At 36.5% G+C, this 26,762-nt stretch overlaps 2 protein-coding genes across 2 annotated transcripts; one reads left to right on the top strand and one right to left on the bottom strand.

Moving 5' to 3' along the window:
• The first annotated feature begins 1,071 nt into the window (after positions 1 to 1,071).
• cxcl10.S (C-X-C motif chemokine ligand 10 S homeolog) lies at positions 1,072 to 7,325 on the top strand. Its single transcript, XM_018242792.2, has 4 exons — positions 1,072 to 1,191; positions 2,697 to 2,823; positions 5,753 to 5,839; positions 6,871 to 7,325. The coding sequence occupies exons 1-4, from the start codon at positions 1,128 to 1,130 to the stop codon at positions 6,890 to 6,892; spliced, it is 300 nt and encodes a 99-aa protein (XP_018098281.1). The 5' UTR covers positions 1,072 to 1,127; the 3' UTR covers positions 6,893 to 7,325.
• A 4,695-nt stretch (positions 7,326 to 12,020) lies between these two features.
• cxcl11.S (C-X-C motif chemokine ligand 11 S homeolog) lies at positions 12,021 to 14,852 on the bottom strand. Its single transcript, XM_018241068.2, has 4 exons — positions 14,624 to 14,852; positions 14,019 to 14,139; positions 13,105 to 13,185; positions 12,021 to 12,556 (listed from the first exon to the last, which is right to left on the bottom strand). Exons 1-4 carry the CDS (start codon positions 14,736 to 14,738, stop codon positions 12,520 to 12,522), a joined length of 354 nt encoding a protein of 117 aa, XP_018096557.2. The 5' UTR covers positions 14,739 to 14,852; the 3' UTR covers positions 12,021 to 12,519.
• Between the last annotated feature and the right edge of the window lie 11,910 nt (positions 14,853 to 26,762).

The following is a 26,762-nucleotide window of genomic DNA, read 5'->3' as shown; positions in this document are numbered from 1 at the left end:
CATTGTTTTTAACAAGATATTTATTGTTACATTTTTCAGATAAAGTGGACTATGATATTTGATTCGTGTAATGTACACACAGATTGACTACAATCACTTGGGATTCATGCGTTATTGTAAGGTCTGGAAGGGTTAACAAGTCACATGCAGGGTTTGGCTTCCTGTGTGCACTGGGGGGTGGAATGTTTAAATTGCACTGTGTTCATTGTTTCTGTATTGCACCTGAGGAAGGGGTTCTGACCCCGAAAGCTTGTGCACTCAATAAATCTGCATATGAACTAAGGCATTGCCTGGACATTTTGGTGTGCTCCTTCCCACTTCATATATCTCTTAATAGGATAGTCACCTTCAGTGTGATATGAAAATATATATATATTTACACAATTATATTATAATAATAATAATAATAATAATAAAATTATATATTATTTTAAATAATATATCATAATAATAACGTTAGGAAGGAACACAGCCAACTCTTCCTTAAGGCCCCATACTGACATAGGCACATGTAAGTGCCAAACGCAGTTGGGACACAGTATATTGGGTTCCACCTGTGTTGGTCACTTACATACACCTGTGTCAGTACGGGCCTCTTTAAAAGAATGGTCTGCATTCCAACCTGCCCTGTGGCTGAACGCAGGGGAGAACAGGGAAAAGTGTTCATCTATACAAGCTCTAAGGGTAAGGGCACACTGAAGATTTGGGGAGATTTAGTCGTACGGCGACTAATCGATCTGCCTTCCCCTACCTTGCTTAAAATGGTATGGGAGATGAGCTTTCTGGATGTCATGTTTCTGGGTAAGAGACCTCATGCATGTATACTATAAATGTAGGGAGTCTTAGTTCAATATAGCACTGTTAGTACCATATACATACCACCACTAAAACAATAAAACATTCTTTCTCATTCCTATAATATCTGCATTTTCAGGAAACTGAGAACTGTCCTTCTCAGAAAACTTTTATCTGCTATGGGTTTTCCCTTGGGAATTTTTTTTTGTAAGCAGCAGCAGATCAGGGACTATAAATGCAAACAGCACAAAGCCTTCCTTCCACAAACACCTTTCTGTCATCAGTCTCTGGAACAACTTTGTGACATCAGTCTCTAACTGCAACAAGTTGCAATGGGTGTGGATAAAGCAGTTGTCATGATTGTTGGTCTGCTTGTCATCCTGGCCTACGTTCATGGTAAGTTTCACATATTTACCTTGGGACTACTTGCTGCTAAACTATACAATTCAGTCATAATTCATTTGCCAACACTTGGTTGTGGCATTATAATATTGTTGGTGGGATAAAACATTTCTACTGCCTCTCTAAGCAACTTTTTAATTGGTCTTCATTTTTATTTTTTTTAAATAGTTTTTGCATTATTATCTGCCATCTTCTGCCTCCTTCCAGCTTTCAAATGGGGTCACTGACCCTGACAGCCAAAAAAAGATTGCTGTGTGCAGCCACAATTGTATTGTTATTGATACATTTATTTTTTTTTTTTATCCAGGCTGTTGTCTATTCATGCTGCAGTCTTTGATTTAAAACACAGCCTGGTTGCTAGGATAAACAGGACCCTAGTAACAACATAGTTGCTAAAATTCCAAACTTCTAAACAAAAAGCTAAATAATAATATAAAAGAAAAAAAATGAAGGTAAATTACACATTGTCTACAAATATCATGGTCTACATCATACTAAAAGTTTTTTTAAAGGCGAACTAACACTTTATACTATAATTTCCAGCACCCCTAGCTAACCAAAAAATGCATAGTTCAGCAGTTACAACAACTTTCTGAAGCATATGTATAAAATATATATACCGTTGAAGAACAAGTGAAAGAACAACAGGAAGGGATACAGCTATGAAATACTTATTTTATGGATAATATCTTTCTAATTGCAATCAGTCTGTCATCCTCCTGGCAAGGCAACCTACCAATCTCAATTTTATTATGGTCTGAAGCTGCTAAAAATTTGAATCCAAAAATCTCTATAAATACGCTATAACCTGTCGGAATCATGTAGAAGTCAATGGCAGATGGTCCCTTTAACAATTGGAACTTTTTTTTAACTTCAGGATTTTCTAAAGTTTTGGGCTATTTGCCCTGATTTTCGTTTCATAATCCAATAAATTCAAGTTGGGTTTTGGGGGCCTCAATTAGAAAAAGTAAATCGATTCAGATTGATGCACGACTTTGTCTCACTGTTTTTTTCGAGAAGTTTTATTGGTAAATTCGAGTTTGGGAGTTTGGTTTAATTTTTTTCAATTATAATGAGAAAAAGTCAAGTTTTATTAAATACCCCCTGAAATGTTCGTTAATTTAAAATGCTTTAATTTATTTTGGTGTTACATTTCCTATAAATGTATGTGATGATTGAGGAACAGCTAGCAAAGGAGGGCTACATTTACTAAACATATTAACTGGAACAGATAGCTTTGAGGTTTTTAGTGCAAGTCACCATAATGTTAGTGCCCAGGGAATAAGGAAGAAACAGCAATGTTAATCCACGTAGTTCCATTAGGAGAAATGGGTAACCCCCCAATTTGATGTATCCCTTTATCAAAGCTATCTAGTCTCAAGAAATTACATTGATGTTATAGATATTTAGATACTCGAAACTACTGAATTTCACGCTGAACCATGAACAACCTTATGATTTCAATATAAGGTAATAATGAAATGTACTGTTCTTACTAGGTATGTCCCCTGGTGGGAAACGACGCTGCCTATGCAAAGGGCATGGTGCCAAAAGGTTTGCTCTCAAATCTTTAAAAAAAGTTGAGGTGTTTCCAATTTCCCCTGGCTGTGAGAATGTAGAGATCATGTAAGTCAATATTCGCTACAGATGGCGTATCCTTTGTACTACTTATATATCAGATTTCATCCAGTCCCAAGGGTTTGCAATGCATTTATTTTCTAATTCGGCTTTTGATTAAAAAAAACAACATTGCTCTGATCCAAATAGCTCCTGGCTTCTTAGTATTTAATTCTTGTAATCTATGGATGATGCATTGGTGATACACAGATGTATTATCAATCATAGTGCAAAAAGATGCACCCTCATGCACTGATTCTGTACCATGATGCAGCATTCCCCCCCCCCATTTTCTGCATGATTTCTAGTGATGGGCGAATTTATTCGCCAGACGAGAATTCGCGGCGAATTTGCGCGATTCGCGGGCAGCGAATAAATTTGCGAAACGCCCGCGAAAATTCTCGGAAAAAATTAGCCGGCGTCAAAAACGGGTGCCGACGTCGAAAACGGGCGCCGGCGTCGAAAAAACGGGCGCAGGCGTCAAAAACTCGCGCCGGCGTCAAAAACATTTTGCAAATTTTTTGCCGTTTCGCGAATTTCGCAAATTTTCGGCGAAGCAAAACGGCGCAAATTCACCCATCACTAATGATTTCACATATTGCACCCTCATGCACTGATTCTTTACCATGATGCAGCATTCCCACCCCCATTTTCTGCATGATTTCACATTTACAAATCTTCTGACCTGATAATTTTGGCCCAATATTGTGTATTCAGTATTAAGTAGGTAATACAAATTGCAGCTAACTCAATGGTAGGTAAAAACATTGTAAGCTGTCTTGGGTCTCTACTGTCCCCTGATTGTTTCCAAAAAAAGTGCAATCATGTGTTTTCTACATGAAAGTATGACTATATGACTATGGGTATTAGGCCTAACATAAAAAAATACCTATGAAATAAAATTTATAATTAGAATTTGATTCAGTGCTCATCCACCATTGTGGAGGAAACAGTATTCATACACACACAGAAGTTACTGGTTTCATGCTTCACTTCTGCAAATTTTCCTGATATTAAAAACTAACAGATTCCAAGTTATCAGTGCCTGATCACACATAGTCACATATAGTTCCTGAAATATCGGGACAATGTGGGACTCATGTTATATGTTTTAGTATATAAGTGCCTATGAATATTATTTTAAAATATTGGCAATATCTGATGCTTTCTGCATTAACAAATAGCAAATAACAAATATCCAGCACAAGGGTCATTTGTCAGTTTCAATGTCAGAAAGTGCTGCATTGGAGGCATATTGACTAACAAAAGGGACATTGTTTGGAAGCTTAATTAAAAAAATATTTAAGCTCCATTCTTAGTTAATTAAACCCAGTGATGCTATAGTTACAAAAAAATATCCTGCTTGGGTAAGGATAACCTGTGTACTCTGCATGGCAGTAGTGTGATATATTGGTGCATACATGCACAGTGCCTCCACATAATGGGTTCCAAGCAAAAGACTTTGAGGGACCTAAACAGAAACAAAATTTCACACCAGTATAACTATGAAAATATATAACAAAATATATAAAGATTAAGCAAATGGACAATTGAAACAACATTGCAAAAACCGAAGATACAGGGACTGTTATAGAACAAAAAAACTCAATGGCTAACATACAGTAGTCGGGGATTCTTAATCTATGGATTGAGTCCCAAAATATGTCTCTATTAGGGGAATGTAATAAAAGTCGCAAAGAGCAAAACAATTCGCACCAATAAGACTAAAAATCCACATCTCGCAATGTAATATTGTTCCTTAAACTGTTATTGCATTGCGAATTTTAATTGCGCATTGCGAATTTTAATTGCGCACTCATAAGAAGTGCTTGAAGGTGTCGTAATCTTTTGGAGCAAACATAACGACTTTTTCAGTAAGAAGTTTTATTACATTTACTGCGCATTGGCGCAAACTATAAAATTCGCAAACGGTCTTTCACTGTCGGAAGTGGTCGCTAAACAGTTTCCGAGCTCGCAAAAGCTATATTAAATTCACACAAAGCAAAATTTGTTCGCGCAAAGGCATAACTTTTCGCATTGCGAATAGTTTTTCCGTTAGCGATTTTTATTACATTCCCCCGTAAGCTGTTTAGGTTAGGTCTCCGTGCTACTCCACAGTGAGAGTGTCTTCAACAATAGGAACTGGGTCTTCTGAGAAAACATGTTAATACATTTATGAATAAGAAAGCCTAAACTGATCACTAGATGCACCACAAGTTGCCACCAGTAACTGAAAATCCACTGGGAGGTTTACATTTTTCTACAGGTATGGGATCCATTATCCAGAAAACCATCATCTAGAAACCCATCATCTAGAAAGCTCTGAATTATAGAAAGGTTGTCTTCCATTTTTAACAAAAAAAGTACGTTGTACTTGATCCCAACTAGGATATAATTAATCCTTATTGGAAGCAAAACCAGCCTATTGGGTATATTTAATGTTTACATGATTTTCTAAGACAAGTATTGTTGGCCAAGCTCTTAGATCTATATACATTTTTTTAATGTTTTTAATATGTATGCTGTGTTTTAATATTTGCTAAAATATAATGTCCTTTTCTACCAGTTTACCATTTGTGATCTCCTATATGGGAATGTCATCATCTCTTGTGCGTGTTTTTTCTGTATATTTTAAAAAGAAATACTGATTTTAGATAACATTACCTTAATAACCCCTGATGGGTAAAAAACAAATGAAATTAGACTGTTACTCAATTTTTTTAAGCAAAATAGCCCTTGTAACTAAAGACTGGTAATTTATGCTCACCTCTAAATGGAATAATCAGCCAGTGAATACCCCAGTACCCTAACTAGAGCAGGCAGGTGTTGCAAGGGCCCATGATTTATGTATTGATTGGCTTACAATATTTCTAATCCCTTTTCTTTTATATCTGTTTAACTAAATTGGGTAACCTGTATTTGATTTTGTTTACTTCAGTGCTACACTGAAATCTGGCCGTCTTATCTGCATCAATCCTGAATCAAAAACCATCAACAAACTTATTTTTGCTATGGGAAAGAAATGGTAAGTGCTCTGAAAGCAGAAAGAAAACAAAAGCGAAACAATGGTTATTCAAATTACATATGCATAATGAACTTCTGGCGAAGTGTATGGCAGTGCAATCCATTTGCAAATTGTTCCCTTTTTGCTAGAGATTAGTGGTAGACAACAAGCAGGATGACAAGGTTTTAAAATATTTCCAAGTCTAAAATTAACTGTGCATTTAGTACAAAAGCAAGATTAATACTGCAACTGAGTTTCAAATGTTAGTGATGGGACTTTCTCCTGTACAGTATGGGCCAGATCAACATTCAAGTTCCAGAAAATTTTCTAGATTTATTATTACTCAAAAGGTCAGATATAAAAATTCGGCACAAGCTTGCATGCTCATGTAGAATCAATTGGAGTTGTAAAGTTTACTTTTCAATTATATTTTTTTAATTTGAAATTTGGCAGACGCATTGAAAATTCTGAGTATGAGTGTTAATTTTTCTGCATTCAGGTTGTTTTTTCATATATTCTTTTTTTTATATTTTTAAAAATTTCAGAATATTAAAAAAATATCAATTTTTTCCGGGCCAGCTATGACAGACACAAGGGGTATATTTATCAAAAAGTGAAGTTAGGGTTCGCCACAGTCCTCTGGAGTGAAATTCCACCACTCTCCATTCTTTTCTATGGTTTTTGAAAGGATGAACTTTCACTTTCATTCATTGATAAATACTCTTTAAAAATTCCATAGAAATAAATGGAGAGTGGTGGAATTTCACTCTAGATGACTGTGGCAAACTCTAACTTCACTATTTGATAAATATACCACAAAGGACTTTAAGTCTGTCATTCCTTTTCATTCCTTGTCTGTCTGAATTAAACACCTCTTACAAGAAGTGCACAAGAGATGGCATTTTGGAAAACAGAAAGAAGGCAGCATTACAGGCAAGGTCTATAGTGAGCGAAGCTAATGTTTCTGGGAGTAATTCTATGTTAAGCTGTTATATTATGATTTATATTATATATTATAATCAGAATAAATGCATTTTATTTTATTGCTGCAGGGACCACAAATCGATTGGCTAAATGAAAGGAATGGCCTTTACTTCAAATGCTACAGTTGGAACTTCGCATTTTGCACCTTTGCAACATATTAATCACAACAATAATTACTAATGCTTAGCAAAATATAACTAGAAATGTTTTATATAGAAATAGATATGCCCAGCCTTAAAATTAATTAAGGCATAGCCTTACTAATAAATAAACATTCAGAGAAAAAAGAAAAAAAATTAATAAAGGACACTTTTTATCCATTGAAACTGGATTTTATTTAATAACATAGGGGAGAATGTAATCGCAAGATCATAAGCGATGTTTAAAATGGCGTTCTTTGAGAATGTTAAGCACTGTTCAAAATGTAAAATCATTCTCTGGCAAATATTACATTGCTCATTATTGCTAAGCAAAGGTTAGTGTTAACACCTGATCTGGAATTTTGCGAAATCTTTTGTCTCAAGATATGCAAAATATTGCAAACTTGTATTACATACACTGCGCATGTTCACAAAAGCCAGTTGGTCACAAACTTTGCGAGGAAGTTGTCAAACATGGTCGCTAATTTTTGCAATGGTCTTTGTAAACTTTTGTGCTAACGAAACATATTAAATTCGCCCAATAGATACTGTTACTGAGGATACTGTTAGGTGACGTGTCCGCTAAAATTCTTTCTATGGGGAGCAAAGATTTCCTTCTGTACATATTTGGCATTGGTAAAGCTAAAGTTTCTACCTTGATAATGACTGCTAAGATGAAAGAGTAACACTATTTTACCCACAATACATTTCAGATGGTGTTAACCTGCAAAACAGCAACCTGTGGTGCAGCAAGAGTAAAAGGTGCTGGCACCAAAACAGTTAACAACTAGGACTTTTAGCCAAGCACCAGAGCTTACTGGTTTTGTGTTGCATTTATTGACTTTTTAAGAACTGGCAAAAAGGGAAACTAAGTACTAAGTAACTTAGACTGAATATCAGACTCAATTGGGGAGATTTCCTATATCTATACAATATGCAGCCCTGTGATTATGAGTGTTTTCATTGTAGATAAATGTAGTGATACCAGCTTGCACACCCTGGCTCTCCATGTCGTGAAAGCCCGGTGCTTGGTGAAGAAGGCTTGGGTATCCTCCAATACAGGTATGTATAATAGATACAACCGGCATACGGGTCAAAATTCAAGCAGGGACAAGCCCTTGCTGCGTTTATTTGCAAAGTGCAACGTTTCGGGGTAAGCCCCTTTGTCAAACATCAAAAGCTTGACAAAGGGGTTTACCACAAAACGTTGCACTTTGCAAATAAACACAGCAAGGGCTTGTCCCTGCTTGAATTTTGACTGGTGTGCTGGTTGTATCCACTGTAGATAAACCACTTATTTTTGCATTTACACATAATTCTTTACATTTTATATGCAATGAATTGTAACTCACAGTTCCAACAAACCAGCAACAACTGGTCTGAAATACAGTAAAAAACATACCTTTAACACACATCGATGTTCTGAAGAGAAATGTAACTTTATAACATTATCTGAGATTAACATATTAATGCCAATGCATGAAGACATCAACAAAGAAGTACTGACACAAAACCTTGTTTTTAAAATGCTTATGTGTTATTTGTGGTTTGGCTGGGATTAAACCTCTTCAGGTAAGGCACACATATGTCCATGATTCCTGTACATTTTGCTACAAGTTTGAAGGCATTAAATTAGAATGCTATTTTCAGCAAGAAATCATTTTAGGCACATATGTCCAGGGCCTTGCAAAGTATAAGAACTGGGTGTTTATATTATACCGCCTACATAAAGGTTATGGTATAACACAAGTGGTTAAAGTTTCTTATTAATACTTGACAGCCAGTTCCTTAAGCTGTATTCTCTCCACTCTCTTGGTCATGCACCTTGGTCTGGCCAACAAGAGTCTGGCCAAGCTGACCACCTTGGCCCTTTTAGTGTGTTTCTGATGGGGGGGGGGGTTAAATGACTTGCGCCAGTGGGGGCACAAGGGATCAGATTAGAGGCAAGCTACATATATGTTACATGCCTAACCACCACCACCATTATACCCTAGGCACCAGGTTACAATGGTCAGGCATGTAATAGAAAGGCCACGTGAAAGGGTGGTGCTGACAAAGGCAACATAGGAACTGAAATGTTCTGAAAGTTTACTGTAATTGTCATCAATAAAGTTTTCACTTTCTCACCACTGTTATGCCTCCTATCAAAAGTTTTACCCTATAACTTTTTCAACTGGCTAACACGGTACACAATACTTTAGCTGGAATCCGTATACCCTTGTAGCTTTAATCACTCTAAGGTTTATATTGTGTTTTTTTGAAAAATATATCTTTTATGCTAACAAATAAACTTTAATTGACATAAACTTTCAGCTATATATGTTTTGGTTCCTTCTGGAAACTCTGTTTTCTTACTAGTTATCTTACTACCAACATACAGTAAATTGTATTGTTACAGATTCCATACAGCAGATACAGTTTGTGGTTTAAAATTATTCCATAACATCAGCATTGTTCATTGGCCAGTATAACCCTGTAGTGCTAATCATTCTAAAGTTCATATTGTGTACATATTTTGATTAAATGTTCCTATAAAAATATATATTTTTGTATGCTAACAAATGATATATAGTATGCATTAGATCCTTTGTGACTCCTTTCTATGAAAGCCAAACAGTTTCCCAATCAAATCATTACTCAGAAACCACCATGGCCACACTCCCATTTAAAGCAGAACAATTCAGCCCAAAACATCATACGCTATCAGAGGTGTTTTGAAAGATGTATTTTTCTTTTACATGACTATAGTACAGGCTAATAAAGTAACACTGAGGTATCCATAAGGGACAGAATGATTCAATTCAAAATCACCCACCAACTGTATATTACCCCGCTGAAACTGCAAAGGATGGGGGCCAAGTAGAAGCAAGTTGTCCTAGATGCCAATACTTGAATGCTTCCTTCTATCACTTAATATGGGAATGCCCAATATTACAAATATACTGGAAGGAGGTGGTTAAATACATGGTAAATAATCTAGCCTTCCCAATGTTTGCACTCCAGAAACTTGCCTGCTGGGCCTAGAGGATGATCTCCTTCCACTGAGGCTCTCTTATATTATGCAAAGAAAATAATTGCAATGAACTGGATGGGGAACACAACGCCCAAAGTGGAACACTGGATAAACTTGATAAACAAGGTTCTTCCCTCCATCAAGCTAACATACGACTCTCTGGGCTGTCCTGGGAAGTTTGACAAGGTGTGGGCCCCGTGGTTAGACACCCACCCAATAAGTGATGTAGAACTCTAAGTTGAAGCTACATTCATTATAAAATTAGTTGTATTAAGTGGTATAGGGTGATGTCTGGGTAGCAGACTCATATTCCTTTCTATGATAATACTGATCAGTCAACCACCAATACCTTAAAATGCATCATATCACCATCTCTATTTCTTCTTTAAGTTGTTTTAACTGTTTTACTTTATGTATATTGAAAATGCAAAAATAAAAACTTAAAAAAAAAATTACACTGAGGGGTTAGCCACCTAGTAGTGACCAGTGCCATTTTTTCCAAGTTCACCTTCTCTTTTCAATACTTTCCTTTGCTGTCAGGTCCCACTTCCTTTGCTGTCAGGTCCCACTTGGGTAGCTTAGGCTGGACACACGCACAGTACAGTAGTTATTGGAAGAGGTACTGTACTGCCCATGAAACTAGCCAAAGATACTGCATGACGAGCCATTTCCATTTTTGAATAAAAAGGTCAGGTCAAGATGAAGATCAGGAGTGACAAAATTTGAAAATATATATTTTGGGAAGAATTTGATAAAACCATTTTGGTTGCTGTAGTTTTCTGTGGTTTACTGAAATGGGGAAAATTTACCTACTGCTAATAAATGAGCCCAAAGTGTTTTTTCTATATGAACAAAACACACCATAGAACTGTTTCTAATAGTATATCAAAAAATTATTCGCATTACTTGGCAATTAATTAATTAATTAATTAATTAATTAATGTAACTAATAATTTAATTTGCTATGCAGGTTTTTATAATAGATTATATATTACAGTACAGTCCTTTGTAATGCTATCAATAGGCATATTGTTTAAAGTGGACCTGTCACCCAGACACAAAAATCTGTATAATAAAAGTCCTTTTCAAATTAAACATGAAATCCAATTTATATTTTGTATTAAAGCATTCATAGCTGCTCATTTAAAAATCTCAGCTGTCAATCAAATATTGTCTGCCCCTCCTCTATGCCCTGGGCATAGAGGCGGGGCAGACAATTACTTTCACTTTCCATTCAGCACTTCCTAGATGTCACTGCTCTCCACACATTCCCCCGTTCTGTTAACCATTTCATTTTGTAGCCAGGGCATGGGGATGGACATCAGGTTCCCCATTCTGGTGCACAAACAAGATTCTGAGATGACACAAGGCTTGTCTTAATAACAGTGTCCACAAAATGGCTGCTGCCTGCTTGCTATAATTATGAATTCCAAGACTGAAGTAAACAAGATTTAAATAATTTATATAGTGTAATTAAGGTTTTTTTTGCTTGACTAATGTGATAAAATAGGATTTTGAATAATTTTTTCCCCTTGAAATGAAACATGATTTGGTTGTTTTCAATATTCTAGGTGTAGATACTGCATTCAGAGCATGTTGATTTAATTTTGAAGTTTTAGTTTCTTGAATGTGCAAGCAAAAATTTTCTCAGTGCAGTTATTTATCAAATTGTCAAATTGCAAGTAATGATGTGATGCTGGCGTAGGTCATGGTGCAAAACATAGGGGGCACAAGATTTATATCACCAGAATTGTCCAGGCACGCACCAACCTATAACTGGATGTTATAGAGCCCAGTTCTGAACCCTATGGTGCAAAGACTTGATGTGCTGAAGTTACCGGGGTTCATAATACATTAAAAGCTTGCATATTTAATTATCTCTAGAAGTGCCCATACAAAAACTCTAAGATAGTCACTCTAACACATTGCACTTGATGCTAAATAAGCAAGCTTAAATCTATGATAAAAAAACAATCTTACTGGTTAATCCATGGTTTAATCCATTGAATGCGGGCCCACACACATCAAAAAACACACATTTGGAATGGAAACAGATATGCTTTTAATCATATAAAAAAAATAAAAACCTTGAATACATATAAATGTAAGAAATTATAATGTCAAATCCAACACAATACAAAAGGAAATCATTCAACTTTCCTTACAAAGTTAGCAGTTGGAGAAAGGAAAACATATTTACAAATTTATAAATAGTACAAAGATTTCTGTACATTATTTACACTTAATAATTTTCCACTGCTGCAATAATATTTAGTATTTTTACTTGTACAACATTTTTAAAGTAGAAATATGCTATATAAGCTTTAACCTTTAATTTCCATAAAATTGCAATTTTAAAGAACTTTGCTTATTTTGAGTACAGAAATATCCCTGATCTAAACATGTTCTAGTAAAAATGCACCCCACCTTTATTTATAACACTGTAAATGGCTTAGGATAAAAGAACATTTCAGTAGTTGCTCCTGTGTTCCCTTTAGTATCATACATTCAGCCAGCAGATTCCATGTAGCTTTCAATTAAAGGCAGAGGGTCACATCACATCCTTACTCGTGTTTTATTACTTTAATGGACTGTTGTTTCCTAAGAAAATTGATAAGAATAAAACAATTTTCATTCTGCTTAAAGCTATGTACTTACAACAGATTTTTCAAGAAATTTTAGCTGCATGAAAGGTTAAACACAAACCAACAATGTGGCAGATCTTTTTAATAAGCTGAAACATGATGTCTTCAATACAACTCTATCTGGTTTTTGCCTCAAGACATGGCAGAAATATGTAAAAGTAGGGATGGGTGAATTTTTCGCCTCGTTTCGCCAAAAAAATGACGCCCATAGACTTGTATGGCAGTGTGCGTCCATAAAAAAAGACGCGCGTCAAAAAAATTTCGCCGCGCGAAACAAAATGGGTCAAATTCGCCCATCCCTATGTAAAAGGCAATATTTAATTAATTATTAGCTAAATGCAAATGTAGTACTGTTTAGTGATTTTAATGCTTTAAATTACAGGTGACCATACATGGAAACCATCAATTTAATGCACTAGTTGTCAGCAGTTTTCCTGCCTGAAAAATGCGAGAACTAGTTAGGAAATCCATATATAAATACACATAAATCAGATAAATACATACCTCTTTCCAGACAGTATATCCTTCAACAGTTTTAATTTTGGACTGAGACATTTAGGTTTTCTGTTGCCTTTCATTGTGGCCCTGTAATGAGACTGGGTTTTAATGTGCTGCAATGTGCCTACAAAAAAATGTACTTATTTTCTTAAGAAAAGCTAAGGGGCAAACAATAGCAAAACAAAATCTGTCCATTGATCATTATCTTTACATTTTCTGTTGGTTTTATTGAATTAAATGTCTCAAAAATAAATTTACAAATAAAGCAATAGACAATTTTTGAACAGTTTTTATTGTTATGACCATATTTAAATAACATATTTGTTAGACGAAATCAGAGATAAACGTTATCTATTATCTGGAACATTTGGGAATTGGGGTCTTCCAGATAACAATCTTTCCTTAATTTGGAATGCCATACCTTAAGTCAGCTAAAAATTATCTAACCATTAAATAAACCCAACAGGATTGTTTTGCCACCAATATGGACTCAGGCAGCTTAGTTAAGGTCAAAAGGAAATCATTTTTAAAAATTAGAATTATTTGCTTAAAATTTAGTCTATAGGAGATGGCCTTCCTGTAATTTTAGATAACAGGTGTCCAGGCCCATATTAGTGTCTTTGTACAGTATATATATATATATATATATATATATATATATATATATATATATATATATATATATATATATATATATATATATATATATATACAGAGAAAATGCAAACTGCGCTTGGTTTAAGGTAAACTGTATTTTAAGAGAATTTAGCTGGCAGAACAAAGAGGGAGGTGTAGAACTAGAGTAATGTATACAGTATATTAACATAGTTAGATATTTTTTCAATGTGTTGTTAACAATAATAATAGTAATAATTGCTATTTGTTTGATAAATGTAAAGAAAAATCATATGGTTACTTACACATATTCAACATTTTCACATCTAGAACGAACTGGAAATATTTCGATTTTTATCAGGTGTTTCAGGTTGAGCTTTTTGGACAGTTTTTTGCATAAACAGCGTCTCCCTCCAATACCTTGCCCTAAAAAATAAAAAAAAAATGCCCTTATTACCTTTTGTAGAATCCTCATAAGCATTATTGTATAATTATCTTTAAAGCACATAAAAATGTATTGTGGTGCTGTTTTATGCATTCAAGTTTTAACTGATCACCTGTTAAAAATAAGTCTGTTCCCGTGGAAATGGAGATCAGTGAAAATCACAATAAAATTTGATCTTACTTAATTTTGATTACATTCAGTGCAGTGAACGCATAGAACTGCCACAAACAGCAAATGCATTAAAAGGGACTTTCTGTAAGTGCCATACATATGTGCTCTAATTCTTATTCTAAATTAGCATTTGGATCACTGAACATACATTTGTTTAGGCAAGGTGCTATTTACACACATACTGCACACATATTTATATATATTACACAACTACAAAAAGCATCATTAATAACATGTTTATGTTGTTACTTTTGTCCAATATTGGGCTTAAATGTATGCACCAAATCACTGTACCTTTTGTAAGAGCAGCGGAGAGAATGAGGACACAGAGGATGATAGCATATTTGCTGTCCATGCTGCCTGCTTTGAGATCTCGCAGTGTGAATCTGCGGTGAGAAGCAATTCCCATCTATTTATATATGCGTTTCATCTTTATGTACATGTGGTTTCTTGGCAGAATTGCATCACTGATTTAATAACTAGCGTGCCCCATTTCCTGGAAAAAAGTGCAGAAGTGAAAGTAGAGTTTTATACCTCTGGCAAGAAATAACACACTGAACAAACAATAACATATTGAAATTCAGGAGGATGATGTGTCAGGTAACTACTAGTTAGATATTACTATCATCCTGCCAACAAAGTCCATTTTCAAGCAGATTATAGAACTTCATAGGGCTCATGTTTGAACAATGGGTGCAATCATTATGCACATTATAAAAAGAATAGTTATGCTGATAAGCATGTAATACACATAGTAACTTGTACAGAGCAGCTGAACCCTTGTGCCGATTGCATTTAAAATGACACATCCAGAGCAAGATGCAGAGCACAGAAGCAACTGCTCCAAAGGGCCCTGTAACCACCTGCATGTGCTATTTTTTTTGGAATTTAGGGTTGTAAAGCCAAACATAAGGGTTCTTGCACAAAGGCATCTTGTATGCAATTGATGCACATTTAAGAAGCAGATTTGAGTGCACCTCAACGCAACAGCTAAGTAGATTCTGCATGGTTGTACTCATGAGCATAGTGTGTCATTGCATTTGAGCGTTATCAAGTTTTTTTTAGATGCAATTTGTGTTTAAAACTCGCAGTAACGCATTTAGTTGTTTGTTTAAAATATATAGTTTAAATATACAGTATGTAGCATAAATCAGTTTTTCTTCAGCTATGACAGATCTTTTAATCAGGTGGCTTGTGTTAAATAGTTGCAGTTATTTGCATAGCAGAACAGCAACACGATGCAACGTTTCGAGTGGCACTCCACTCTTTGTCAAGCATAAAACCACACGAGCAAATGACCTTAAATAGCCTGACATCCAAGGTAATTCCATTTCAATTCATTTAGCTTAGTTATCCACAAAATATATACATCAAAAAATATTAAGGATATAGCTCAGGCTATTTAAGGTCATGTGCTCGTGTGGGTTTTATGCTTGACAAAGAGTGGAGTGCCACTCGAAAATTTGCATCGTGTTGCTGTTCGGCTATGCAAATAACTGCAATCATTAAAGGCCGTTTTAAAAGAAATTGGAGTGCTGTCAATGGATATACATTCGTACACTATGGGGGAGCTGTTGTGAACAGGCTCGAAGGCGTGCACTCAAAGGACAAGTGGGCCGAGAAAGTAAGTGCGGTTCTAACTGGAATTGCTTTGTGTTAAATAGTTGCAGAAGTCAAAATCATATATTAGGCATAAATTACAAGAGGCAGACAGTCCTTTCAAAAGAAATTCCAATTACACGTAATATAAATCATGTACATGCTCATTAAAATAGTTTTTTTGCCTGACTTTTAGTATATTTTTTCACAGGGTAGTCTGTTTTAGATACAAACTAAAGACATGCAGCTTTTTTTGTACCTTTTCACTTTTTAACATGCATTTCACTGGGTATCAACTTAATGTGGTCTAGCTACATACTTGGGTAGTCTTCTCCTGCAAAAGACTATATGCTGGGCAAATGATCCACACAGAGAAAAATACATGCGGACATGTTACTCAGTTAATGTAGATTTTACTCCAATAAATGAACGGTTGAAAATGTATTTAGAGTTGTCCCCTGAGCACTTTATATCCATAATCTCTTTTAAAGGGACATCAATCCCCTTGTTCAACATGACTTCATTAAACAGAGCTTTTGCTAAACATACTTTTTGCTTATTGTTTTAATCATGAAAAATTAGTTTTTTTACTTGAGCTTAATATGGCAATATTAACTCAAGCTACTCTATGTTTGGTCCTTGAAATGTAGATAATACAATTGCTAATGCACAGATTATGGACGGACAAGAAATGGGAAAGGGAGGGGGTAGATTTTTGGTGATCTAATTTTGATTTTGATGATCTACTTTGCATTGGCCAAACATGGAGTACCTTTACTTTAAATGTTGGCCCTGTTTCTGACATTTAAGCAATTTTAGACATTTTTAGACTGCCATGAGCAAACTTAGTTTGACAACTTTTTGAAGGCTGAGATTGTCAGTGGGTTAGTCAACCCTTAAGGAAGAGGAATCATTTATATACAGCAACGTAACTAGAGGGGGGGGGGTTCTGGTGCGGGACTGGCAGCCGGGCCCCCCCTCCGTACGACTGGAACCACCCAGAATCAACCCGGAACCGTCCAGAATTTATGGCGCGCAAGCTGCCGGGGGCCCTGAGGGGGTGTGGGCCCTGGGCCAATCGCACCCCCTGCTCCCCCGGTAGTTACGCCACTTTTTATATAGTGCTTTTCTCCCAAGGGACTCAATGTTCTTACAGCAAGCAAGGCAGCCATTATAGGCGCACTAAGAATACAGCAGGAAATTAAGTGATTTGTCCAGGGTCACAGGGAGTTGCCACAGTGTATAGAACCAGGGTGTCAAGAATCCAAAGGCTGATCACTTCACCTCTAGAGCAACTCCTTCTGGGGCTGCTGACTCTTAGCTGAGTCCAAAGCTTGCTATTAAACATCTAAAAATGCAAACACCAGAAAAACCTAAAACAAATGGCATTCAAGCAACTCAGCAGGAGCAATATTTTTTTTTTTGAAGTCTTTATTTTTTGATTTTCAAGGGTGGGGGTAGGGGGTACATACAACTACTTGGTTAAAATAAAAAATCATCAAAAAATATATATCAATCCTACATAACACCTTGCTTGTGAGCAGCAATATTTTTGATGCATTATTAAGATCTAATTTCTAGGCAACCCCCTTCTACAAGTGCTCTTAGAACAGGGTTGCCCTGAAATGTTTGGTGAGGTCTTAATAAAGCACCAGGCCACAATTTATAAGTTTCTAATCACCGTCTCATTTACTTTTTGATGAGTTTCTATTTTTTCATTTTTGCACACTGAGGCATTATGTGTATAACTACTTTGATAAAACGACATTACTACACAACGACATTACTACATTACGACACTACTAGGTAAGACTTATATCTCTTACTAAACCTTTAAGAGAAATGCAGTGCGGCATACAAAGACACCTAATATCTGCACGTACCACTTCCCCACTTTAACCAATTGAATCTTATTTCAGCAAACTACTGTTGCTTTTACAAGACTGTTCCCACTCCTTTTATAAAGTTGGTCATTCCAGGTCTCTTGTTACTTTCTGCAGCTGAGGTGCTCTTTTAAATGTTAACATAAGAGTGAGTTTTCACCTTGATTAATAAATGAGGACAAGAAAAACATGAAATACCTTTTAAATTTGCAGTATGGAAAGTGAAAGACCAATGGCAATTTAAAATCCCCGTTTTTCTGGTTCTGCAAATCCATTTTTTACTTCCCATTATGTAACCAAGCAAATTTAGATGGGCTAAACACATCCAGTCTGCTTCCTGTAATGCTTCCTCTTGTCATACAGACAACAAAGGTGCCAGAAGATCAACTTGCAAGCATAGGCTTATCCCTTGGCTTATTACCCACAGAATATAGATATTTAAATTAATATATTCATACAATTCCTCATGAAAGGTAAACAGCAAGATGTATCCTGTACTTCTAATTATGGGCACTGGCTCCAGTCCTTTTTCATAGAAATAGACGTTTAGCTAGAAGTACTACATAGATTTTATGTTTAGTAAATCTGGTCACAAAAGGAATACTTTTCAGGATATCCACAAACTGGTCAGACATATAAAAGATTACATTGATCAGTACAACCAAGTATGGGCCTATGCTGTTTGGAGAGGCAAATATTCCCAAATACAAATCATGTGCTCAATAACCTCCGTTTGATTGATGAACTCTCCATAAACTGGGATTCTATTTGGAGGATTTTTTTTGCTGCAGCCACTAGTTCTGGAGAGTTGGAGAAAGTTTGTATTAAACAATACAAAAACTATAAAATTCACATTAGATTACATGACAACACAGGACCCAGTGCAGTCTGCATATTCTGATTATTAATCAGTCTTGCTGTATCTGCTTCTATGGCAGATATTATTTGATTTGTGCTGTTTTGATCATTTATGACAATCCCTAAGCAGCAGTCCAGACCACACTGAGCATATGCATGGTCTTGCAAAGAGGTGTAACAAATATGGTGACCCTCTGTGGCCAACTTTGAAAGCATAAATTATTTGTTTTATTAGGCTTGTGGTGCAGTAAGTTGATGTTTATGTTTAGTAGAAGGCCAAGTGCTTTTAAACAGGTGACATAACTCCGAGGTGACTTCTTATCTCTTTGTTAATTTCAGTAGGGGGTACATTATGCAGTATAATCTACATTTTGTGTGAAATGTCGGGAGGGGGGTCGGAGGGGTCGGCGTCCAATTCTGGTCGCCGACGTCCAAATCGGGCGCACCAGCATCCAATTCGGACGTGTGGCGTCAATTTAGGACGCCGCGGACCCCTGTTATAAACGACATGTTCTGACGTCAGAACGCGCCATTTATAAGGATATAATTTACAGTCTGGTCCCATAGGGAAATGACCAGACTGTAGATTATATAGTGAATAAAGTACCCCCTATTGTAAAATATAAGGATATTATAAGTTACCGAGGAGTTTCATGACCATATAAAAACACGAGGCCAAAGCTAGGACCTACATTCTTTGGTCCTTTTTCTGTATCTGAAGTCATTAATCCCAATACTGACCGATTAGAACTTCCTCCTGATTCTTTTCATGTTTCTTTGTTAAAGCCTGAGTTGTTCGACAGCGTTCCCCTCCTCTTAAGATTCCTCTCGATGGTCAGCCTGAATATTTGGTAAAGTGATATTTGGTTATTTGGTTAGTGATTTCTTGCCTTTCCAGAGGTAAATTGCAATATCTGGTACTCTGGAAACATTATGGTCCTAAGGACAGATCTTGGGTCCCTGCTTCTGATGTTTGGGCTGATCTGCTTATATGGCAATCTCATGCTAAATTTCCTGAGAAGCCTAGTGGTCCAGTGGCTCCCTCTGTAGGGGGGGGGGTTAACATAATAATACCTGGGAGGTGGAAGGGAAGGCTACCACCTTACCTGTGGGCACGCCCACCATCTTCTCTCCAGCATGCCTCCAGATGAGTGTGATAAATCTGGAGTTGATACATGCTGCTCTGAGTGTCAATTTTATTTGGCACGCCACATATGATGACATTGTACTTGGTGCAAAATTTTAAGGAGCCAATTGGTCTTTGCCCAAAGTAGGTCTATTTTCTATAGTTTCTGGGTGTGCTTACAGTCTGTCTAGTCTGTTCTCTGACCTTGCCTGTCCTGACCTGAGCCTGTTTCTGTTCATTCTTTTAAAGTAGTTACTAGTGGTGCATTTTATAACTCAGAGGTTCCTAATTTGTTGGTCTGGGCCACTAGAGGTCACAGATCAGCAACTAGAGTTACTCTGTAGGCCAGTTAGGGCTTTATTTGAAGAGGACGCCTATTTACTCTCCTATGTTTGGAAAGCCAGCTTGAAAGCAATTAATGGTTAGAAATGTAGAGGTGAGTGTATAGTTTTTTAAAAAAATCTTATATGGCATTATGTTCATATACTGTATCTATAACCGTGCAGGAGGTCAAGACATCCATGGAGCGGTCCCCACAAGCAGGGCAAGACCAAGGATCTCAAAATTGTTGCTTTTACAATGGTCTCGAAATTATCACAGCAAGTAAGAGAGAGAATCTTAGAAAATGGCTCTGCTAAAGTGAGAGAGGCTGATTCTCTTTGTTTTAGTGTTTATGTAAGTGTAAGATTGTGACCGATTGTGATGCTTGCATGTGTGTGTTTGTATGTGTGTGAATTGTTGGGCAAGTTGGGAAATTGGCTACCTGTGGCTGCTGCACCAAATCATAGTTTCAGCTCCTTTTTTATTCTGTTTTATGTCTATGCTGATTGATATACTTATTTCTTATTTGTCACTAACTGTTGCTGTATACTGATATGTTGCTAGTGCATTTTTTTGCTTATATTTCAAATTGTCCTTACTTTTTTTAGTAATATAGACATATTATTATTTGCCAGCTGAATTTATCCCACAGACTTCTGTGAGTTGGTACAAGATAATGGCATAATTTTTGGTGTTAATACCCAATTATATTATAGGTATGGGATTCGTTATCCGGAAACCCATTATCCAGAAAGCTCTGAATTAAGGAAAGGCCGTCTCCCTTTTATCCAAATTATTTAAAAAAAATTTAAATTCCTTTTTCTCTGTAATAATAAAACAGTACCTTAAACAGTACTAGATCCAAACTAAGAAGTAAATAATCCTTATTGGAAGCAAAATCAACCTATTGGGTTCATTTAATGTTGACATGCTTTTCTAATAGACAAAAGTTATGAGTATCCAAATTAAAGGGGTTGTTCACCTTCCAAAAACTTTTTTCAATTACTTTCCATTATTTATTTTATACGTTTTTTCCAAAATCGAAGTTTAAAGGTGATCGTGTCTCTGGTGTTTGAGTCTGGCAGCTCAGTAATTCAGGTGCAGACTCACAATTTTGTAACATTTAGTTGATAGATTTCTCAGCAGCATCTTTGGAGTATTAGCAACTATTTTATCAATTCTAACAGCAGCCTGTAATGAAACCCAGAGATTCTGCTCAAAAGGTACAAATATAAGAAATGTATCAACTAAATGTATCAATTTAGAACAGTTTACACTGGATCGGCAACCCCCCCCCCACCAGAGCTGCTTCAGAAGGAGAGAAATTCCACTTTACACTTCAATATTAGAAAAACCATCACACATAGAAAATAGAAAGTCATTGGAAAAAGTCGTTATTTCTGGTGATCTATCTGAAACCAACTAGTTGTTTGAAGGTGAACCACCCCTTTAAAGAAAGATCAATTATCCAGAAAACTCCAGGTCCCAAGCATTCTGACTAACATACGTGTAATATGTTGATTATCGATAAATATCTCTTTGTTATGGATTACGTCTGCAATCCTAAATCTCTCTACAATGTAGATTTATATATAAGACATGCATTGTACAGCTTTTACACTGATTAGGCTTAATGCGGGGAATATAATAAAAGTTGCCATGAGAAAAACAATTTGCACAAATAAGAAAAAAAAATAATTTAGCAGTCTATTATTCCATCTTAGACTGTTATTGTATTGCAAATTTTAATTGTGCACTTTTAAGAATTTTAAGGTGTCATAATCTTTTGGAGCAAACATAACTTTCTTTAAAAAGTTTTATTAAATACCCTGTGCACTGGCACAAACCACAAAATTCGCAAAACAGTTTTTGGGTTTGCAAAAGCTATATTAAATTTGTTCAATCAAAATCATACATTTTTACACCGTAAATAGTTTTTTCATTACAAACTTCTATTACATTCCCCAAATATGTTTTACAGGGAATTATGCCTCTATAAAGTACAATTTCTGAATTGCTATGTTCCTTTCATATCAGTTTCTGGGAACATCCTTTGCTGAGAATCATCCCGTTTCCTATAAGCAAAGAATTCAGCCCTTAGCTGCTATGCATGTTGTGGCTTTTTATGCAGACACTGGAATTTCCCATGCTGTAAATTATAAAAGTTTTCACTTTCACTTTATGAAAACACAGTGTAAATAACTCTGCCTTGTATTTGAAAACACAAGGACTGGTTCAGCAAACAGAACTGTTTCAAAGGTTATATGTTTCACATGCCAGAAGCAAAGGGGAAGTCAGTCATTTATTTGCACATATTTAGAAATGAAACACTGTATTCTAAATAATGTATAAATTATCTTATATACAAACTGGACCCTGCATAGAACCTTCCAATTCTTCAAAAGAGCTTTGTTTAATTTGGCTAATTTAGATTTGAAACAATAACAATGTTTACATGATCAGTTCAACAGTTTTATGAGAATAAACAGAAAGTAACATTAAAAAAAAATCAATAATGTCTCTTTACAATGTAAATTGAAAGTGCATATTAACCAATAGGGTAATTCAGATAGAAAACACTTTGCTTCCAACTGTTTATAGAGATCTGTAATGGAGTAAGTAAACAAATCTAAATGTGCAAACCACATCTCACACCACTTGATCCAAACTGTTAAACTGTTAAACCACCCCCAGACCTGCTTGCAATTCATGAACAACTGTGTCCGGTGGGGTGAGAGAAATGAAAGAAACAAGCAGGGGGTCCCCTAAACCCTTTTCTCACTGGGGCTGTGACCTTAATCATATTCCCCTACCCAATAGGCAAGACTTAGTAAAAAATTTAAGTGGAGGTTTATTAGGCTTTTTCCTTTTGTGCATAATACCATTAATCACAATACCATGCCCTTACTCCATATGTAGTAATGTAATTAAAATTATAGGTTGTGATTATTTTTTTCCCAGCATAACACTGTACTAGGAGGCACTTATTAGGGAATCCAAATGAATAATACATGGTTCCCCAATGCCAACAGGATATGTGCACTAAAGCAAATAGCTTTATATTACTCCTATCCTTATCCTCTCACCCACTGCTGACACAAGAAATTAAATCTTTTTTTTTACATATATCACACCATTGCCTTTGTATGCTATTTATAATTTTGCCATAAAAGTATTTTCGCAATGCTTTTACACGAAAATAATTGCTGCAACTGCACTCCGATCCTTGATTTAAACTTTTATTTGTGCAAAAACACAGCAAAGTTTAGAGCTATACCAGCCCTTTATCAAGCCTTGATAAAGGGCTGGTATAGCCCGAAACGTTGCCGTGTTTTTGCAAAAATAAAAGTTTAAATCAAGGATCGGAGTGCTGCTGCAGCAATTATTTTTGTGTGGATTCAACCTCTGCAGAGAGGATTACAGCATGCACCCGACGCTTCAAACTGCGGATTAGTGTGAGTGTGGCACTTTATTTTGACTTTTCCCAATGCTTTTACATTACCTATCTGATACCACATGTACCTGTATAAGGAGGCTGCCATATTTTTGCAGCAGTGGTCTATTAGCATTAGAAACTTTGACTGGTTAAAGTGGGGCAGTAAGGTTGGCAAAATTTAGAACTTTAAATAAGAATTACTTACAAAAGTAGCGAAAAAACAATGACCTATGGGTAACTTTAATGTACATTTATATTTTGAAGATAGATGGTTAAGACATTCAGTCCTAGGTGGATAAACTCATTAGTTATTAGCTCTACCATTCACATTTGCCAGGGTCTGTTGCAGAAATGATAATTTAATACTTAATTTTTTTAACATAACCATGTTACAATATCATCATAAACCCCATTAAAAACATCAGGTGTTGTATAATGCAACTGGAGGGTTATAAAGCAAATTCACTGAGTAAGATAACACTACTGCTAGGGTTGCAAAGAAAGATTTACTGAAAAATATTCAAACTGAGGAGGCACCACTTACCATCACCAAATATACCATGGTGTCTCTCTGCCCCTCAAATGAATTGCTAGCTGATCCTAGAACATTTTAACGTATCATTAACTTGGATATTAGTGAAAGCCTGCAAAATATTACTCTAGTAATACTCTATTACTCTAGTAGACAGTGTCTTGTGCAACTAAAAGTTTCCCCCCATTAGTTGCCTAACACGAGTTTTGCATGTTACAGGCTTACATGCCCCCCCTATGGTTGCGCTATTTAAATCAGAAAGGATCACCTACTACAGAGAGATCAGTCCTGTAATTTGACAGTTCCACGGTGCCACAAAGTATCCGGACTGCTCACTGTATGGAACTGCTCACCAATGCAGACTCATTTGAAAGCTAAACATTGCATCTTCACGTATCAGAGTTTAGTGATGCCAGAAATGTAGTCAAACCAGGAGCCTGTGATTTAAGCTGTATACAGTATATCTGCAGTGAGTATGGATCACTGTTATCATACTCTGCTATTACTGTCTGATGCATATGTCGTTCTTCATTGGAAAATACAATACAGGTTAATGAATAAAAGGCTCAACAAGCATTACAATGTTGTTAACTCCTTTATGACACATAATATAGATAACCAAGCTTAAAGATAAAAATATATAAATGATTAAGGTGTTACAAGTACATAAATACAAATGTGACCTTGTAACTCAAGAATTCACTCAGGGCTATGCTCTTATTTCAATCACTGGGGATTAGTGATGGACGAATTTATTCGCCAGGCGCGAATTCGCGGCGAATTTGCGCGATTCGCCTCCAGCGAATAAATTCGCAAAATTCCCGCGAAAATTCGCGGAAAAAAATTCGCCGGCGTAAAATTTTTTTTTCTCGAAAAACGGACGCCGGCATCAAAAACGGGCGCCGGCGTCGGAAAAACGGGCGCTGGCGTCAAAAACGAGACGCCGGCGCCGTTTCGCGAATTTTTCGCCGTTTCGGCGAAGCAAAACGGCGCAAATTCGCCCATCACTACTGGGGATAGTTAATTTAAAGGACAAGGAAAAAACACTCTTGCTTATTTTTGCCAGAAGACAGGCACCCATTCTGCCACCTGAACCACTACATTTATTTTCTTTAAAGCTACTTGCTTTTCCTTTAATAAAACACTTCTTTCTTTCACCCTATATTTGCCTGTGGCCAATGCTCTCTCTAAGGTGTGTGCTCGTGCGTACACAAATTGTGGTGTGTGCAAAGAAATTTGTGTGAATTGCCGAAAAGGAATTAGAGGGAAAGTTGCCTGTGGCCACCATCTTGGAAGGATTATAAATACATTTGCAGGCTTTACAATATCCACATATGTATGTGCAACTGATACACTGAACAGGAAAGCTAGCAAAGTGTTTGGATACAAGCTTATCTCGTAAACTGGTTGCTTTCCAAAAGCATGTCCTTGAGGAATTTTTCGCATATTTATTTAAGACCATGGGGCAAATTCCCCAAGCGGCGAAAATTCGCCAGCGACAACTTCATAGCCATCGCAAAACTTTGACAGGAGTAAAATCACTAGGACAACGGCAATTCCATAAAGTGCGAAGTTGCGTCCAGGGCGCTAAGCACTGGCGAATTTTCGCTAGCGTTACTTCGGCAATCAAAGCGAAGATGCGATAGCGTTGCCTAATTTGCACACGGTGGGAAATGGTAAACATACATGGACCTTTATGTTGCAGCAAATACATGAAAATGGAGGGGGGAACCTGGTTACCCAGAAAAATTTTTACGGACCTTAGCAGGCTATCACTCAGAAAAAAGGAAAAGACGCCAGCGTTTTTTGGGAATTCAAAAAATTTTGCACTACAAATTGAGGCAGTACTATGCACTCCATTGCACTTCACCTGGTCTGAGCTGGTAAAGGCAAGTCTGGCGAATGAGGTAATGTTCAGTAAAATCCACATCTTAGTGAATTTGCGGAGTTACTTCCGTTCGCCAGAGCGAAAATTCGCCTGGTATACGAGTGCGAATCAACGCTAGCGTCTATATCCTTCGCTAGTGAAGTGACGCCTGCGCCCGTAAGGGTAATCGGAGAAGTTCCAAATGACATCACGCTAGCGTCAGTCACTTCACCCTTTAGAGAATCTGCCCCAATATCTGTATTTAAAATATGCCAATGCTTTCATAATATGGACACAACCGTGAAACCACGACTGCATGCAAGTAGCTTTGTTTGCACTCTGTGGTATATTGTTTACCCTTAAATTAATTTTTAGTATGGCTTAGAGCTTGATATTCTCATACAATTTGCAATTGGTCTTCACTTTTTATTTTCTGTGGTTTTTTAATGATGCAGCTTTTTGTTCAGTTTGGTATTTTAGCAGGAATCTGTTTCTATGGTCTGTGCTGCCATCAGGGGGGCACAGGGGGTACAACCATACCGGGCCCAGGATAGATAAGTAATACAAAGTAACAATAACAATAAAATTGTAGCCTCACAGAGCAGTAGTTTTTGACTGGTGGGTCAGTGTCACCTTTTTGAAAGTTGTAAAGAGTCAGACGTATTCCCGCTGTGTTCTCAGGTGGAATAGTGCTCCCAGTGCTTCCCATTGCTGTCAGTGGGAATTACTTTTCAAGCTGTTGTTTAAGCACAAGCTTGTAGCTACTTTCAGAATTGCTACGGATCCTTATCTATACACTTTGAGGCCTTTT

Source organism: Xenopus laevis, chromosome 1S (assembly GCF_017654675.1).
Source record: "Xenopus laevis strain J_2021 chromosome 1S, Xenopus_laevis_v10.1, whole genome shotgun sequence".
NCBI classification, from domain to species: Eukaryota; Metazoa; Chordata; class Amphibia; order Anura; family Pipidae; genus Xenopus; species Xenopus laevis.
The sequence above is the reverse complement of the archived record's forward strand: the minus strand, read 5'-3'. Positions and strand labels throughout refer to the sequence as shown.

What these genes read in the sequence shown, in the direction of transcription:
- cxcl10.S (XM_018242792.2), top strand. Translation starts at nt 1,128, where the DNA reads ATGGGTGTGGATAAAGCAGTTGTCATGATTGTTGGTCTGCTTGTCATC. An exon ending in TGTGAGAATGTAGAGATCAT is followed by an intron (nt 2,824 to 5,752) that starts GTAAGTCAATAT and finishes TGTTTACTTCAG; the next exon opens with TGCTACACTGAAATCTGGCC. An exon ending in TTTGCTATGGGAAAGAAATG is followed by an intron (nt 5,840 to 6,870) that starts GTAAGTGCTCTG and finishes TTATTGCTGCAG; the next exon opens with GGACCACAAATCGATTGGCT.
- cxcl11.S (XM_018241068.2), bottom strand. Translation starts at nt 14,738, where the DNA reads ATGGGAATTGCTTCTCACCGCAGATTCACACTGCGAGATCTCAAAGCA. An exon ending in CTCCGCTGCTCTTACAAAAG is followed by an intron (nt 14,140 to 14,623) that starts GTACAGTGATTT and finishes TTTATTTTTTAG; the next exon opens with GGCAAGGTATTGGAGGGAGA. An exon ending in GATATACTGTCTGGAAAGAG is followed by an intron (nt 12,557 to 13,104) that starts GTATGTATTTAT and finishes CAATTTTCTTAG; the next exon opens with GAAACAACAGTCCATTAAAG.